Source organism: Solanum lycopersicum, chromosome 12 (assembly GCF_036512215.1).
Source record: "Solanum lycopersicum chromosome 12, SLM_r2.1".
Taxonomy (NCBI): Eukaryota; Viridiplantae; Streptophyta; class Magnoliopsida; order Solanales; family Solanaceae; genus Solanum; species Solanum lycopersicum.
The window spans coordinates 6,477,285-6,495,417 of NC_090811.1; the positions used below are offsets into that span (position 1 = coordinate 6,477,285).

The window sequence follows — 18,133 nt, forward strand, 5'->3', positions numbered from 1 at the left end:
TTAATTTTAAATAATAAAATCTAAAAGTCTTTTATTTATTTTAAACTTTATCCGGAGTCAAATAAAAATAAAAAAATTAAATCGAATAGCGTAAATTATTGAGAAATTTTTTCAAGTAGCCACTATTCTTAACTTGGTTATGCTCCATAGCTATAGTTTGCATATTTATAGGTTGTAACTATAGTTTAAACTACCATATAATTCGCTGGTGAATTGTATAATTCACGGACACGTTTGTATAATTGAGTCATTTTTGTATTAACTTGAAATAACAAAGTTACGCAAACACAAACATCTGAACTTTAAACAATTATACAAATTATATTATGTTAAATTACATTATACAAATATTACACAAATTATTATATTATACAAATTCGAGACCCCAGTCCACGTAACTAAATATTGATGGCGTGATAATTATCTAAACTATAAATATAATGACTAATATAATCAAAATAATACATGTTTGTTTAAACATATAATTTTCCCTAAATTATATGATTGAGAAAGAAAATTTGCATTTGACTTTTATCTATTAAAATACATGGGGTAGTAGTTGTTTAGCGTATAGGCTTCTTGGATAATGATTAGTACATACATCCATGTCTTAAATATTATATATGTTAAACATCTCTTATATATATAGGCCACTTTTGCCTTATTTGATTCCTATACAAAGCTCCAAAAATATATATAGCATTGAACATGAAGGTAAGTTGAAAAAAAAGAAAGATTAAATATTGCTAGGATTAATTGTATGTTTTTGTTTTCTTTTTTTGTCTATGGCTAATCTAAGGTTAATTTGTTATACAGAAAAAAATTGTGATTGATATCCCAGTCAGCAGTGATAGGTGCATATCAAAGGCAATGCAGATGGCTGTAACTATATGTGGTTGGTTTTTTTTTATAATTAAATCCCTAAATTAAATTTGAATATTCGATGATCAAAGTCTTTAAATTTGAAATGATTTTGTGTATTTTGTTTGTATGAAATCGAAAAATCATCGAAAAGTCAAACTAACTTTTCATATGAGCTTTTATCGATTCATTCATCTGATCATAAATTAAAGCCATTTTTTTATTTTTCACATATTCTTCAATAGTATTCATTCTAGATTCTTTTATTTTCATGTAAACATCATTTCCTTCTTGATTAGTAGATTTAGCAATATTATTGACCGGCCAATTTCATAATGAATACTTTTTTTTATCTACTTTTAATTATTAAAAGTTTTTTATTACAGAGTCAAATAATGTATTTTTTAATCATATTAATATGTGAAAATTTGCAATTTATAGTACTTCTTGTATTGCTTTTGACTATTTAATTTTTTTATTCAATATATCAAATTAATATAATATAATTTAGTTTTGCAAATTAATCATATTGACTTTCGAAAAACTCAACATAACAACAAAAAGTGGACGGAGGGAGTAATTTTTTTTAATCGTGACACATTTTTCATTTTAGTCTGTTTAAATAAACTTTTAACTTTAAAATTCTCTCCTTTTATCATAAATTCAAACGTATTCAAAGATTTTGTGTCTAATCAAACGACGCAGGTGTTACGTCGGTGAATGTAGATAAGGGAAAAGGCCATTTGATTGTGATAGGAGAAGGGGTTGATTCATTTGCATTGATGAAGTGCATAAAGAGGAGGTTTAGGTGTGCTAACATTGTGAGTGTTGAAGAAGTGAAACCTCCCAATCCTGAAGAAGAAGCAAAGAAGAAGAAGGAAGCAGAAGAAAAGAAGAAAAAGGAAGAAGAAGCAAAGAAGAAAAAAGAATGCAAAGAAGAAAAAGAAAAGTGTTGCAAATCATGTTGTGATTGTTGTCCACCATGTTGTCCACCATCTTGCCCACCATATTGTCCACCAAACCCTCCATGTGTACAATATTATCCTGTATGCCAACCTGTTTATGATAATTATAATCCATCTTGCTCTATTTTTTGATTCCTCAAATAAAAGGATGCTCAACTATATTGCATTTACATGCAAGGGCATTTTTACTATCCTATAATTTCGATATAACAAAGCTCGCACTGTCTTTTTATATTAAAACACAACATGTCAATCGTTATGAAGATAAGATGTATTTAAGGGTCATCTAGAGAATGCAGTCAATGTTGAGTATCACCTGTGAAGTTTGTTATTTTACGTAGAAAGTCATTTTTCAGTTTTTAAGATATTTATTTATCTGTAGAAAATATTTTTCAATTTTTTTATTAGATCAAATATGAGAAAAATTGAAAAATTATTATTTTGAATACGAAAGTAATAAAACTATTTAGATATTTTTTTCGTCTCAATTTATTTGACATGCAATTGGAATCTTGAGTCTACAAAATTTATCTTTGATGAGAAATTTCTTATATACATTTTAAATTGTTAATTGTTGTGATTTATAATACTTTTAACTTCATTTTTAAATATATAGATTATATACCAAAAAAAGTTAAAACTTCTATATTGAAATTCACAATCAAAATTTACGAAGTAATGGAACTTAATTTTTTTAAAAAACTTTAACTAGCTGCTAAAAAAAATCTCACTTTTTTTCACGATCTATTTGTCAACTAACTTTTTCTTGGTCACTTTCCATCCCTCTTTTTTTTTTTTCTAAAGGAAGACCAACTATGATTTAATGTAATCATTAATACTAAGTTTGAATTGTTATTATAATAGTTTACATTATTAGAAACTTAAAGTAATGAATTATTTGTGTTCATTCATCAGTTACACATATATCAACATACATATAACAACATACATGCATCTCAACTATATATATGCGAATTATATTCATGGAATTTAAAAAAAAATATAAAATGTTCGTTCTACTCGTTGATAGATATCCACCCACCCCACACACACATTTTCCAATGTATGATATTCTTTCCTTGTTTGACTTTCCCCAACTATGATTTATGTCAATATCATGGTTGTTAGTTTTTCCAATGAAACTCAAGAATGTTTAATAGGTCATACTTACAAATATTTCTAACTACTTCATTATTAATTTCCCATATGAATATTTAACAATTTCAAATAATTAGGGGGGGGGGTTGTAGGGGTAGGGGGTGCCTTTCTTTAATATATATTTTATACTTTTAATGATTGGCAGCTCCAACACGATTCTTGCCTCAGAAGAGGGATATTAACATATATATTCCCATTAGTTTTTAAGGGTTAGTTACAATAAATATTCCTATAATATGATTTAATTTTGGATATTCTCTATGTATTTTTACATCAGATATTTACACCCCTTATATGACTGAAAATCATTCAAACCCCAAAATTTTGGTATAAAAACAAACTCCCTCCTCAACTTTGAGAAATAATCATTTTCCCCCACTATCCTATGCAAAATCTGTTTTTACCTTTGTCATTTTTAATCCTCCATCTTTCTAACACTCTTTATATTATATAATATTATATTCTTATTTTTTAACCATTCTATGTATAGATTTTTATTTAAGTTCATTATAAGTAGAATACCCTTTTATAAGTTTAACCATTACTAATCCATTTCTTACACTCACAGGCTGTTCAATTATCTATCGCTTTATCATTATACTCCTTTCTTTCCATTTTATGTGACATAATTTTCTTTTTGGTTAGTCTAAAAAAAATGTCACATTTCCTTCTATAATAAGTATTTAAAGATACAATTCATTTTTTACCCTTGTTGGTCCCACTTAATTAAATTATACTACTCTAATATATTTATGAGGAAAGAGAAAAGTGAATTTACTTTTTTGAAAGGCTATTTGGTTAATATTTTAAAGTATTCTTTATTTCTTAAAGTCCGTGCTCGATCAAATGTTGCCACATAAAATGAGACAGAGAGAGTAATTTTTTTTTTTGATTTTCCACACAATATCTGAAGTTCACATTAAAGCTTTGATTAGATCAGGATCGCACATTGCAAAGCCCATCCAAAGACATCCGATAAAATTAGAATGATACATAAAAGATCAGTGCGCAAAATGACACACACAAATCGGAAAAATCATCCTAGTACTTATTAGACATCCCATACATATCCACTACAATCCAACACAACTATATCACTTATTAACGACAATCATTTATCTACCACAAATTACACACGTACATAAAACTCAAATATAGGTTAAACAAGGGCCATTATAAAACTCCTCTCTAGCATATCCTAGTTACCATCCACTAAACAAGCGAATCATCCAAGAATGTATACACCATGATGGGGTTTCAATAAAATAGGCAATAATTAATCTTGGAGTGCAAAAAGTTACAAGTTGAGTTTGACATCTCAAACTCTATACAAGATCATATTAGTGAGCCCTTTAATTTAGTAGAGTGAATCTCAAATTGATATTGTGGGTGCTTATGCCTAGAGGGCAAAATAAAACACATTTTTTCTTAGCAAAGTCCGCAAGACAAAACAAATGATCCACTAATTCAAGGTCAGTGACCACTCTGTTTGAGTCACAACAGTAGCATTTTGGATTCATTGGGATCCCAAACCTCCCAATCCTTTGGTCTGTAAAAAACTTGTAATAAAAGACATCTTGAAAGGTATGTTTTGGTGCCACAGTCTACTGTCCGTGTTGTTTGGGATCCTTTCTTGTCTCAGCTCCCTCAATGCAGATCCCATAGTGAACTTTACCGTGTGTGAAAGTGTCCATATAGGCTTGTCCTCCTTGTTACAAAAGACAATAGGATTGTGTTGATTGGAGATGTCACACCACTTTTATTTTTTACGATTGTTGAGGATATGACGGGTTTTAGAAAAAAAAATATATTTTTATTTTTTTATAGAGTCGCCACTTGAAATTGAGTTTTTTTAGGTGTTCAAGTCACTAGATAATTGTTAGTTTAAATTAAAAAAAAACTCTTTTTTTTGTTTTGGTCTACGAAAAATAGAGATTGAGTAAGGAATTCTATTGACCGGACAAAGGTATGAGGCAGCCCCGAGTCCTTTGGTTATAGCACGGTCGTTTTACTAACTTATAATTGATTAAAATAATTTATTTACTTATTTTGGATAAAAGGGAAAAATTGTATTAATTACTATTTTTTTAAAAAAATTGATTGGCCTAAGAGCGTAACCGCACACAACACCTTTTTTAAGAAAAGAATACACACCAAGGATCGTAACCGAACACATGATGGTATTTGAAGTTTTATTTTATTTTTTAAAGAAAAAACACAATAATTAATTATTCAATTTTTTATAAAAAATAATGATAAAAATGAATAGAAGAAAATGGTGCTAACATATAGAACAAGAAATGATTAGTATTTATTTATTTATTATTATTAAAAAATTTCTAGCATTTATATTTATTGTTTTACCAAAAGAAAAAAAAAATAGACAATTAAGTTTTACTACTAGACAATGACAACAAAAGAAGAAAAACAAAAAAAAACTATTACAAAATTACAATTAAACACTTTTTTAAACTAATGATATACTAGTTTTAATTTTTTTTTTATGTTGATAAAAATTTAAGAAATAACCAATTTGATAAAAAAAAATTTTTTATATAAAATGACACTCCTTGACTTATTTGATAGAAGATTGCAAAATAACAATTTTTCTAATTGTTAGATTATTAAGTCAAATTAGTCAAATTTGTATTTTTACTTTAATAGTCAATTCAAATATTTATTTAAGAGAATTTTATTTTTATTTTATTTTTTTGAAAAAAAACCATATTTACATACTTTTTTTTGGCAGAAATAACCAGATTTATATTTTTTGCAGAAATAACTGAATTTATATTTTTCTTTTGTTGCAAAAATGATCAGATTAAACCCTTTTGCAAAAATGACTAGTTTTACATTTTTATGTTTATTTTTTTCTTAAGTTCGTTTTTCAAAAAGAAAGTTATCAAAAACCTAAAAAATTGCGATTGTTATATTTTATTTATTTATTTTACTTTTTTTACTTACTAAAGCTAACATTTAAATTAAATATGATTAATAATATATATGTACATAATAATAAACAAAATCATATGAGAAATACTATAGAATAAAATAATAAAAATATACAAACTAAATAACATAAGGATAAATATAATCATACGAGAATCATAATAAACTTAGCATAAAAAATCAACAATTTTTCAAAAAAAAGAAAGAGCATAAACATTAATTCAAGATTACATTGAAATGTAAAAAGAAATACCTAGAGTTGATGACAAACAAATAATAGAAGCAAATTCAATTGAATTCTCAAGACAACTCAAGAGAAATATCTTCTTTTTTTTTTAAGAAGAAGAAATTTTTTTAAAAGTTTTTTTTTTCTTGCAATTTTCTTTCTATCTTTCTCTCTCTCTCTCTCTTTTAAAAAAATGGAAAAAGAAAGGGGTTTAAATAGGTGTTCAACATTAAACCTCCAATTTTTCTTGAAAACTTAATAGTCAATGCATGCATTGGACTCTTTATTTTCCCAAGGTAACACCCAAGATGGCTAATGATTTTTGTTTATTTTTATTTTAAGAAAAATCAGATTAATTGAATGATTCATTTGCTATTTTAGATGACCCATTTACTTTATTCATCAATCGAATATAGAGTTATATGGGTCATCAGAAAATAATAGGCTCAAATGTCATTTAGATGATCCATTTCTTTTATTCATTGTTTGAATAATAGTTAATGAGTCATCTGAAAATAAAATGCCCAAATGTCATGTAGACGACCCATTTCTTTTAGAAAAAAATTTCGAAATGTCAAAATATTTAACATTTAAGAGGGTTCATTAGCAACACTTTCAATATTTAATAAAAATGTCAAATTTTAGTTTGTTATGTATCTTATTTATGTTTTTATTATTTGTTTTTATTTAAAGAATATAATTATTTAATAACAAAAGGGAGAAAATCAAAGGAAAGAATATTTAAAAAAAAGGTAGGGATCCTTAATTTTCTCATCAGTTACATTTTCAAATAAAATTTAAATTTTGTTCTTTTTTTTCCAGAATTTTTTCTTTTTTAAAATTATATTCATTCCACAATATATTCTATTTATATTTATCATAGTTTTTTGTTAGTTTGTATTCATTTCAATAGGTATGCCGAATTTATCTATATAGTCATTTAAGAACTATATTTGTATTTTTATATTTTTTTTCCTATATTGTTATTTTTTTCTTTAAAAATCTTTTCTGTATTTTATTTTTATTTCTATTTATTCTAATTTTTATTTAGAATTTTGTATAATAATGTATAAAATACAAAAAATTAGTATGATGAAAAAGTGAATGAAATATAAAATTGAAAAGAAATAATTGAATATTTGGTGTACTCATTCTTAAATAAAATACATAACTAGTAGACATACCTTTAGAATAAATACAACTTAGAAAAAAATGTCAAATTCAGAAACAATGCAACACAATTTTTGAATGAATACAACTATTGATTGTAAAAATACATACAGACTAAAACAGTATCAAAATTCAATAAATACTTCTAAATTTATGAATACAAAAATAAATACTAACTGTGGTACATTGACATAACTATAAAAAAAAATAGAATACAAAATGAATTAAATATATGAAATACAATTCCAAATCTATGGATACAAAATACAATAAAATAATGAAATAAAAAAATACATACTGACTAAAACAACAACAAAATTCAATATACACTTCCAAATCTATGAATACAAAAAACATCAAAACTATAAAATATACACAATCAAACTCATATAATGTGTTACATTGACATAACTAACAAAAAAAAAAAAAACAGAACAAAAAATACACTAAATATATGAAATACAAAAATAAGTACTAACTATAACATAATAAAAATTCCATATACACTTCCAAACACATTGTAACATGAATTTTTTTGAATTTCAAAAATTACTAAACAAATCAAACTAAACATGCAAGACACAAAACATGCAAAAAAAAAACCTCTTCTCCAACAAATTGGTCTTCTTCAACTTCATGGTTATGAATTTGTGTGGGATTTTGCACATCGACGGATTCAGGCATTTTCCCCATCTTATATCCTCCTTAGATTTAGAAGCGGAACCTACATTTTTTATTTCTTGAGTGAAAAAAATTAAATAATGGAAAACCGGAAGAACTTTGATTATTTTGTCCAATACCTCTAGTAATTCTCTTGAAAACGTCAATTGAAGAGAGAATTATGTAGTCTCAAACCCTAAAAAATGTTTTAAGAACAACAACAAAACAAAAAAAATTAAAAAAAAATTAAAATCAGTAAGTAAATAAATAAGAAATCTGAAAAACATAATACCCAAATCAATGTTAATTTTCAAATCAAATCTTGCAACGAAATTAAATGAGAATAATAGAAAATATTAATATATTGAATCGAAAATCTATGGAATTGATTTGGAAGAATGTTAGAGAGAGAAATTGAAAAGAATTGTAAAAAAAGAGAGAAAAATCTGCGGATTCGATTAGAAAGAAAGTAAGATAGAAAAATTGATAAGCTTAAGAAAAGAGAAAGAAAAAATAAAATGACATTAATATCTATTCAATTACATAAATATTGGAAAATGTGTAATCTATAAGAGAGAAAAAAAAGGTGTAAATAATGAGAGAAAAAATATTAATAATATCAGAATAATTATTTATTTTTAAAATAATGACATTTTTGACATGTTTACTAATATTATTAAAGTATAGATATTATCACTAAATAATTTTTTTTTGGACTAGTTAGTTAAATTTCTCTTTTTTATTCATTGTTTGAATAATAGCTGATGGGTCATCTAAAAAAAATCTAAAATAAGGCCAAATGTTGACCCATTTCATCAAGACCCAAACAAATTGACCCACTAACATAAAATCTAAACATCTAAACAATTTAAAAGATCAAACACAATAAAATAATGCAGAAAAAAGTAAAAAAAATAAAAAATAATAAACATAAATTGAATTTAAAAAAAACTAATAATACTTCAAGCAACATTAACATGATAAACTTAAAGAACATTAATAACACAAATCTGACATCAAACGACTTATATGGTCAAACGAAAAAAGATAATGATGAATTTGAATAAAGATTGAGATGGGGGGAAATTAACATGACTTCCGGGTAAATGAAGGTAGCAGGAAAACTTTACCGAAATTTTTTTGACGGATTTTGAACTTAAAATTTATATCAAATGATAGCCCTTGAAGAGCTCTACACATTTATGTAAAGGGTTTGGGATGGAAAATGACCGGAACTTTATAAATTTAAGGAAAAAAGTGAAAATTCATACTTGGTTTTCCCTTAGATCTACGGAGTTTGACTATAGATATGGATGAAACGATTGTAGATTTAGGTAGAGGAGGGTGAAAGGATGGTAAAATTTTAAAGATTTTTTCCGGCCAAAAAGGTGGTGGCGGCAGCGGTGGCCGGCCGACGGCATGGTAGTAAGGGGAGGAAGAAAAATAAAAAAAATGCTAATTTTTTGGATTTTTGTATTTTTTTTGGTCCAATAATAGCTCGTGGATCAAAATATCATGAATGATTGAGATTCAATCTTGACCATTTCTATTGACCGGGTCAAAATCAATTAGGCCATCAGAATTGATATAAATCAGCACAATTTAAATAAAATTGGGTCATTTGAGCCAATAAAATAATAAAAATAAAATTCCTTACTAAAATATTATAGGAGTAAAATAAACACGTTAAAAATTAGGTGTTCACAACATGCCCCTCTTTGCTTGGAAACATGAAGAGTTTTCAAGCAAAGAAAGTGAACGAAGTGGCTAATTTTTGACTTTTTCAAACTCCGATGAGTCCATTTTGTAAAAGATGACCGAATCTTGCTTCAGAGGTTGCCTACATATCCTTGATTAAAAGGAAATCAGATCAGTGTAGTTCGAGTAACTTTGATAACCGAAACTATCAGAAGCGTGGCCAAAAGATTGCTTCATATTGCTTGTCATCATCTACTGCCTATAGTTACAATGAAAAGAGTTAGAGAACTATGTATCTCTACTTATAAATGTTACAAGATCCCTAATTGATGTATCTTCTTAGGATCTTGTCTAGATCTTTCACTTGCTCCGTGCATTATCTTTGAGATCGATCTTCATGTTGTCTTGGCGGCTGGTGGGTCATTCTTAAGTGCATGTTTTAACTTGAGTTGGTTGTTGAAACTCAACACTCAAGATCATAAAATGAAGAACCCATGAAGAATATGTTTCCTTTATAAAAGAAGAAAACAAATGAGAATCTTGAACTAGAAAGTATAACCCTAGAATGAATAGGTTAAGTGAGGCATGTTACCCCGAGAGTTCCAAATAAGATGCATTGTCCTATGATTGGATGAATCCCCAAAATGCGAATAGGGTGTGTATAACCTATGAATGTTAGTGCGCATTGCTCCAAATATGCATATGGTGCGTATTGCCCATGAATAGAGAAATGATCTGGATTGCATGTGAATAAGGACTGCTGCGCACTACACATAAATTCAGATTGATGCGTATCGTACGAAATTCAGACTGGTGCGTATTGCACATGAACACAAGATGGTGCATATTGCCCATGAATAAAGGATGTGTGCTTGTTGCACGAAATTCAGATTGGTTCGTATTGCATGAAATTCAGACAGGTGCGTATTGCACATGAACAAAGGATGGTGCGTATTGCCCATGAATAAAGGATTGTGTGTCTATTGCACAAAATTCATATTGATGCATATTGCACATAATTTCCAATTGGTGCGTATTGCATAGAATTTAGACTGGTGAGTATTGCACATGAACACAGGATGATGCGTATTGCCCATGAATAAAGGATGTGTGCTTGTTGCACGGAATTCAAATTGGTTCGTATTGCACGAAATTCAGAGAGGTGCGTATTGCACATGAACAAAGGATGGTGCGTATTGCCCATGAATAAAGGACGTGCACGTATTGCATGTAATTCAGATTGGAGCATATTTCCCGAAACTCTCGCATTGATAGGAAAAAATGCGAGTAGCATGAGATGAAACACCAAACATTTGAAGACTTTGGAGATCTTTTTTTTTTTTGTGATGTTTCCTTTTTGACTTGTAACCCTGCATTTCTTTTTTGTTTCTGTGTTGAGCAAATGTAAGAGAAAATTGTTAGTTTAAAGTGGTGGTTGGTTTGTGGCCTTGGTTCTCCAACGAATTGACCATACTCACGACCAATTTCTCTAACTCTAATCTAACTCCTTGGTTAAGCAACCTTTGAAGCTCCCTCTTTGTTATCAGGAGCCTTGATCTTTTGGTACTACCAACTATCATGGTGCGAGTGATGTCCCAAACAATGATGACCTTCATGAATTTTCAGTGAAGATTTTGTTTTTTAGTCCTTGCTTGATGGCTTGTCAACTCAGATACTCAACTTTACTTTTGGGAACCCATAGTAAGCTTTGCACTCTTTACTTTATTTTGTGAATAGAATATATCGAAAAGAGAAAAAAACAAATGTCAAACTCAAGAGTATCAAAGATTGGATCAAGAAGACTATAAACTTAATGAAGGATATTCCTTTGAAAATGAGAAAGAGAACTTATCTGGAGGCATATGTCGACTTTGATTGAACCATGACATGCACTTGGACTTGCCCCCTGATCCGTTTGAGTTTTTTAGTTCTCAAAATCTGAGTCATCGTCAATTGATCTATGTAACTTTTATGCAGAGGTGTCGAGAAATGATCATCTTTGCAGATTTTATTCATGATGTTCTCTCCCTTTATCTTAAGGTGACCGTTGGATTTTCACCTATAAGATTTTATTATTATTTTTTCGTCTCATGATGCCTATGAAAGTTTTCACCGATAAGACTCTCTAATTTTTTTTAGTTACTTATGGTACCCCCCAGGGTTTTCACCCATAAGTTTTTTTTCGATGTTGCCTTTGATGATTACTATCATTTTCAGATTTGATCAAAAAGTTGGTTGCCAGAATAAACAGAATTACAATTGACATTATTCTATATAAAAAAAAACTAAAACAATGCCCTAATTTCTGTAAATACTGGAAAACTTATTTTTTTATACGACCGAACCCCTAAAGGGTTGCCTACGTATCCTTTCGGAATCAGGTCAAACGTAGTTCAAAATTTTCAAAGAGAGATTTTTTTTGAAGAGATGCCTTTGTTCTTTCAACCCCAAACTTGTCGCAGAACCTTAGAATGCATTAGATGTAGTATCTTTTGACAGAATCTGCATTAACAATTATGCCCATGTTTTTTCCTTCCACATCAGTAAGGTGCAGGGCTCCTCTGGACAATACTTCCTTGATAAGATATGGACCTTGCTACTTTGGGGCAAACTTTCCCTTGACTTCTTCTTCGTGCGGGAGAATGCGCTTTAAGACCAGTTGACCTTCTTCAAAGTGTCTTGGGTGCACCTTTTTGTTGTACGCACAAGCCATCCTTTGCTGATAAAGCTGACCAAAATAGACAACCGTCAATCGTTTCTTGTCTATTAATGCGAGTTTCTCTAGTCGGATTTTGACCCATTCAGTATCTTCAATTTCAGCCTTGACAATAATTTGAAGAGATGGAATTTCGACTTTCACTGGAATCACAACCTCAGTTCCATACACCAGCAAATAAGGAGTTGCAGCAATCGAGGTGCGCACTATTGTGCGAGATCCTAAAAGTGCAAAAGGCAGCTTTTCATGCCATTGTCTAGTTCCTTGAACTATCCTTCTGAGAATCTTTTTGATATTCTTGTTGGCTGCCTCCACAGCTCAGTTGGCTTTTGGTCGGTATGGAGTAGAATTGTGATGCACAATTTTGAACTGCTCGTATACCTCCTTCATCAGATTACTATTGAGGTTCGCAACATTATTTGTGATGATAGATCTTGGGATTACCAAATCGACAAATAATGTTTGAATGAAACAAATCCACGACCGCCTTCTTAGTGACTGCTTTGAAAGTTATCGCCTCCACCCATTTGGTGAAGTAATCAATTGCAACCAAAATGAATCAATGTCCATTAGAGGCTTTTGGCTCAATTGGTCCAATTACATCCATTTCCCATGCAACAAAGAGCCAAAGAGCAGCCATGGGGTGCAACCCTAAATGAGGTGAATGAATCAGATCACCATGGATTTGACGTTGATGACATTTTTTCACAAAGTGAAAGCAATCCCTTTCCATGGGAAGCCAATAATACCCCATCCGGAGTATCTTTTTTGTAAGGACATATCCGTTCATGTGTGGTCTACATACCCCAGCGTGCACTTCATTCATAATTTTCTCGGCTTCTTCAGCATCCACACATCTCAACAAATTCAGATTCGGAGTTCATTTATACAAAACATGCCTACTCAAAAAGAAACCATTAGCCAGACATCTAATAGTTCTTTTTTGGCTTTTGTTGGCATGTTCGGGCATCTCTCTGTCTTCAAAAAATTCTTGATGTCTGAGTTCCATGGCTCACTATCAGGTTCTTCTTCCACTGTATTACAATAGCCATGTTGGTCCTGAACTTGAATCTCTAATGGGGTGATGTAAGTGTTTCCAGGATAGGGAAGCATTGAGGCCAAAGTAGCCAAGGCATCGACCAAATCATTATGAAACCCGGGGATGTATCTAAACTCGATATACATGAACCTTTTGCTAAGATCTTCCACACATTGTGTATGGAAGGATCTTGAGGTCTCGAGTTTTTCATTCGCCTTGAGCTTGTCGGATAAGCAAATCAGAATCTCCCAACACAATTAATTCTTGCACACCCAAATCCATTGCCATATCTAGACCCATTATACAAGCTTCATACTCAGTCGTGTTATTTGTACAAAAGAAATGAAGTCGAGCTGTTGCAGGGTAATGTTGCCCTGTGGGCGATATTAAAATTGCCCAATCCCTGTGCCTTTTGTGTTGGTTGCTGCATCAAAGTACAATTGCTAGGCTTGATTTCCATTTGAACATACTTCCTCAATTGAGTCAATCTCTTCATCTGGAAAATATGTATCCAATGGTTTGTAATCATCATTGACTGGGTTTTCTGCCAAAGCTTGGGCTTTCATTGCAGTGCGAGTGACATATATAATGTCGAATTCAGTGAGCAAAATTTACCATTTTGCGAGTCTGCCAGTTGACATTGGCTTCTAAAAGATGTACTTTAAACGATCCATCCTTGATATGAGGTAAGTTGTGTAGGACAATAAGTAATACTTTAACTTTTGAGCTACCTAAGTTAGAACGCAACACGTTCTTTCCAAAGGGTGTACTTGACCTCATAACTAGTGAATTTCTTGCTCAAGTAGTAGATAGTATGCTCCTTCCTTCTTGTAGCATCATGTTGACCGAGAATATATCGAAAGGAATTATCTGTGACTGAAAGATATAGAAAGAGAGGTGTGTCAGGTTCAGGTGGTACCAACACGGGAGGGTTGGACAAATACTCCTTGATTTTATCAAAAGCTTGTTGACAATCTTCTGTCCATTTGACAGCAACATCCTTCTCCAGAAGTTTGAAAATGGGATCACATCTGGTTTATAGATGAGCAATAAACTTGCTGATGTAGTTCAACCTCCCAAGTAGACTCATTACTTCGTTCTTATTTTTCGGGGATGGCAAATCTCGAATGGATTTTATTTTGGAGGGATCCAATTCGATTCCCCTTCTATTGACAATAAAACCCACAAGTTTACCAAATGGAACTCTGAATGCACATTTTGCTGGATTAAGCTTGAGGTCATATCTTCGCACTCTTTCCAAGAATTTCTCAGATCTTGCACATGATCAACTTGTGTTTTAGACTTGATGATTACGTCGTAGACGTATACTTCAATTTTTTTATGCATCATATCATGGAACATGGTGGTCATAATCCTCATGTAAGTCGCCGCAACATTTTTAACACCAAATGGCATGACCCTGTAGCAATAAGTTCCCCATGGAGTGGTGAAAGCAATTTTCTCAGCGTCCTCTTCATCTATCAAGATTTGATGATACCCCGCATAACAGTCCACAAAAGATTGCATCTCGTGTTTTGCTCAATTATCAACTAGGATGTGGATATTTGGCAATGGAAAGTTGTCTTTTGGACTAGCCTTGTTCAAATCTTGATGGTCAACACAAACTTTTATCTTTCCATCCTTTTTCGGCACAGAAACAACATTTGCCAACCAAGTAGTGTAACGAATAACTTGGATCACCTTTGCATTCATTTGTTTCATTATTTATTCCTTGATTTTTTCACTCATGTCCAGTTTGAATTTCTTTCTTTTCTGTTGGACGGGTGGAAAATCAGGATAAATGGGCAACTTATGAACCACTAAATCAACACTCAAACCTGGCATGTCATCATAAGACCAAGCAAATACATCTTTGTATTCAAACAAAAGGTTGTATTATTGCCCTTCTAATTTTCTGATTTATCTATAAACTTATTTTTAGTTCCTTAACATCCTCAGAACTTCCCAAATTGATTGTCTCAGTTTCACTAAGATTAGACTTTGGTTTGTGCTCAATCTGTTCCAGTTCCCTATTAATTTTCCTAAAAGCCTCTTCTTCATCATATTCCACCTATTGACTTGGTGATTCAATAATAAACAACTCTTTGATATCAGGGACTGAATTCCGCATGCATGTCATGTTATCAAAGCCGACATTTATAGAACTGAAAAATAGAGAATGAGAATTAATTGGGGGGGGGGAGACAAAATTTACTATGAAACTGAAATTTCATTTCATTGACATCAAAAAGGGACAGAAGTGTTGACAATAACAAAATACTTTGAGCTATTCGGGCCACAACCCTGAGAATAACAAAATACAAAAGAGAACTAACTACCACGACTCCTTCCTTTTGAGAAAAGAGTGGCTTCCCAATTGTTTAAATCAACACCTGAGCCCACGAGCTACATATTGGCATGACTTGTACCTTCACCAACTTGGACCAAATTTACTTCACAAAACAACTGACTGAGATCCTTAATAACTTCTTCAATGTCTTCAAGAGTGAATGAATCTTTCAATTCTGGACCCTAAGGTTTGATAAAAGAATGAGAAATATTGGGAATCGGTTGTGGTAACGACCAATCAATACTTTTGTGGTTCTTATCTTTATCTCCATTTCTCTTGCTTTGTTTGTATCCAAGGGCACTGGTTCCTTGGTTTCCTAAGAGAGTAATGGGATCCACGATTCCTTGCGAATATACTCCCAAACCTTTACCGGATTGATAACCATATTTGAGTATCGTCGTTGCTACCATTAAAGCAGAAGAAGAGATACATGATTGGATGATAGATTCTCCTTCTTTAAAGCGATCGACTGATACAACCTCAAAAGACTGGTAAACAATATAATCACATCCTTTCTTTGCCTCAATGTATGGGACATATAAATATCTGTAAATAGGTGAATCATCTTCCCCATGAACAGTGATTTCCTGATTGTTGTATTCAAACTTGAAAACTTGATGTAGACTTGATGGGACGACTCGAGCCTTGTGGATCCATGGCCTCCCTAGTAGCAAATTATAAGATGTTTCCATATCCATTATTTGGAACACAATCATAAAGAATAATGGCCCAATTTTCATGTTTAACTTGATTTCACCAATGGTATCCCTCCTTGAGCCGTCATAAGCTTGCACATATACATTACTAGGGCGAATTCTGTCAATGTAAACTTTCAAGCTTTGCAGCGTAGAAAGAGGACATATGTCTACCCCTAACCCTCCATCTATCATGACCCTCTTTACATAGTAACCTTCACATGTCACTGTAAGATGCAAAGCTTTGTTGTGTCCAGCTCCCTCCTTGGGCAACTCATTATTAGTGAAAGTGATGGCATTTGACTCGAAGATGCACTTGGTCATATTCTCCAACTGATTTATTGTGGTCTCTTTTGACACACATGCTTCATTCAAAACCTTACTCAACACAAGACGATGTTCTTCTGAGTGCAAAAGTAGAGACAACAGTGAAATCTGTGCCAGCCTCTTCATCAATTGTTCCATGATATAGTAATCTGGAACCTTAAGCTTTTTTAGAAATTCTACATTTTCTTCCTCATTAATTGCTTTCTTTAGTGGTACTTGGATATTTTCAGTCATCTTCCCTTTTCTTAATTCTTCTGGAGAATAACATCTTCCAGAATGTGTCAAACCCCCCGTTTCATAAACTTCTTCGACAATATCCTTTCCTCAATAAACCACTGCAGTTTTGTTATAGTTCCATGGGACAACCTTTAAATCAATTACTGGAAGTTGTTGAATGGGCTTAACAAAAATAGGCTCTTTCAACTTAGTCAAGCAACTTTGGTCATGTTGTGTTAATGAAAAGCCTTTTGATACATACAACTTTGGCATAGCTTCTCGAACTTCAATCCCCTTTGAAACCCTCGGGATGCACAAGACTTTGGTGTCAAGATTGACACCTTCCACACTTAGAGATGCAACTGGTTCTAAACTCTTCATTGACTTGTCTTCTTCTCCGATCTTCCTTAACAACTTTCCCATTTTGCTGAGGAGTTTGTACTCTTTATCATCACAAACATACCCACTAAGTTGTTTTGAGATGGATGTGTGTTATTGGTCACATTGGGAGTGTTTTGATCATCTGTCACAACAACAACTCCATGCTCGATCAGCTTCTCTATTCTTCCCTTTAATGTCCAACAATTATCAGTGCTGTGTCCTGGGGCTCTTGAATGGTATTCACATCTTTCATTGGCTTGGAAACCTGGAGCATTTGGATTCAGACAATGTGGTGGGATGCACTCAATCGCTCCTATCTTTCTTAACTTCTGAAACAAGTTGGAGTACGACTCCCCCAATGGAGTGAATTTCTTTTTCTGTGCTTGATCTTGAGCATAATTCTTCATAAGAAGAGAGTTGTAAGGGACCTGATAGGGTGGACGTTGTGGGCGAAAGTTTCCTTGAGATGGGGCCCGAAAATGTGGGCGATTGGGAGGATGCACATATGACTGAGCATTTAAGACCATGTACGGAGATGGAGAAACTGGATATTGAGGGGAATAAGGGTAGTAATGCTGAGGATAACTAAGTTGTCCCTGAACTGATGTGTAAGGACAATTAGACTTTCTCTGAGCTCTCATTGACCATGATGCTAGTGAAATAACTTCCTCTTTCCTTTGAAGATTTCCAAAACTTGTTGAACCACCTTGAATGGCTTGTGT

General features: G+C 31.7%; 1 protein-coding gene, 1 long non-coding RNA gene and 1 pseudogene across 2 annotated transcripts; 1 reads left to right on the forward strand and 2 right to left on the reverse strand.

Annotated features, from left to right (window-relative positions):
* The first annotated feature begins 578 nt into the window (after positions 1 to 578).
* On the forward strand, positions 579 to 2,017 carry LOC104644861 (heavy metal-associated isoprenylated plant protein 16-like). The gene is made up of 3 exons (XM_010315654.4): positions 579 to 714; positions 817 to 895; positions 1,567 to 2,017. The coding sequence occupies exons 1-3, from the start codon at positions 709 to 711 to the stop codon at positions 1,956 to 1,958; spliced, it is 477 nt and encodes a 158-aa protein (XP_010313956.1). The 5' UTR covers positions 579 to 708; the 3' UTR covers positions 1,959 to 2,017.
* Positions 2,018 to 3,834: 1,817 nt separating this feature from the next.
* LOC109119159 (uncharacterized) lies at positions 3,835 to 11,849 on the reverse strand. Its single transcript, XR_002026372.3, has 3 exons — positions 9,120 to 11,849; positions 8,130 to 8,185; positions 3,835 to 8,053 (listed from the first exon to the last, which is right to left on the reverse strand). It is a non-coding gene; the product is annotated as an uncharacterized lncRNA (long non-coding RNA).
* A 321-nt stretch (positions 11,850 to 12,170) lies between these two features.
* On the reverse strand, positions 12,171 to 15,447 carry LOC138340744 (uncharacterized; annotated as a pseudogene).
* Between the last annotated feature and the right edge of the window lie 2,686 nt (positions 15,448 to 18,133).

Bases quoted from the DNA above. Each gene is read 5' to 3' on its own strand.
- LOC104644861 (XM_010315654.4), top strand. The intron at 896-1,566 runs GTTGGTTTTTTT...CAAACGACGCAG, and splicing joins GATGGCTGTAACTATATGTG to GTGTTACGTCGGTGAATGTA.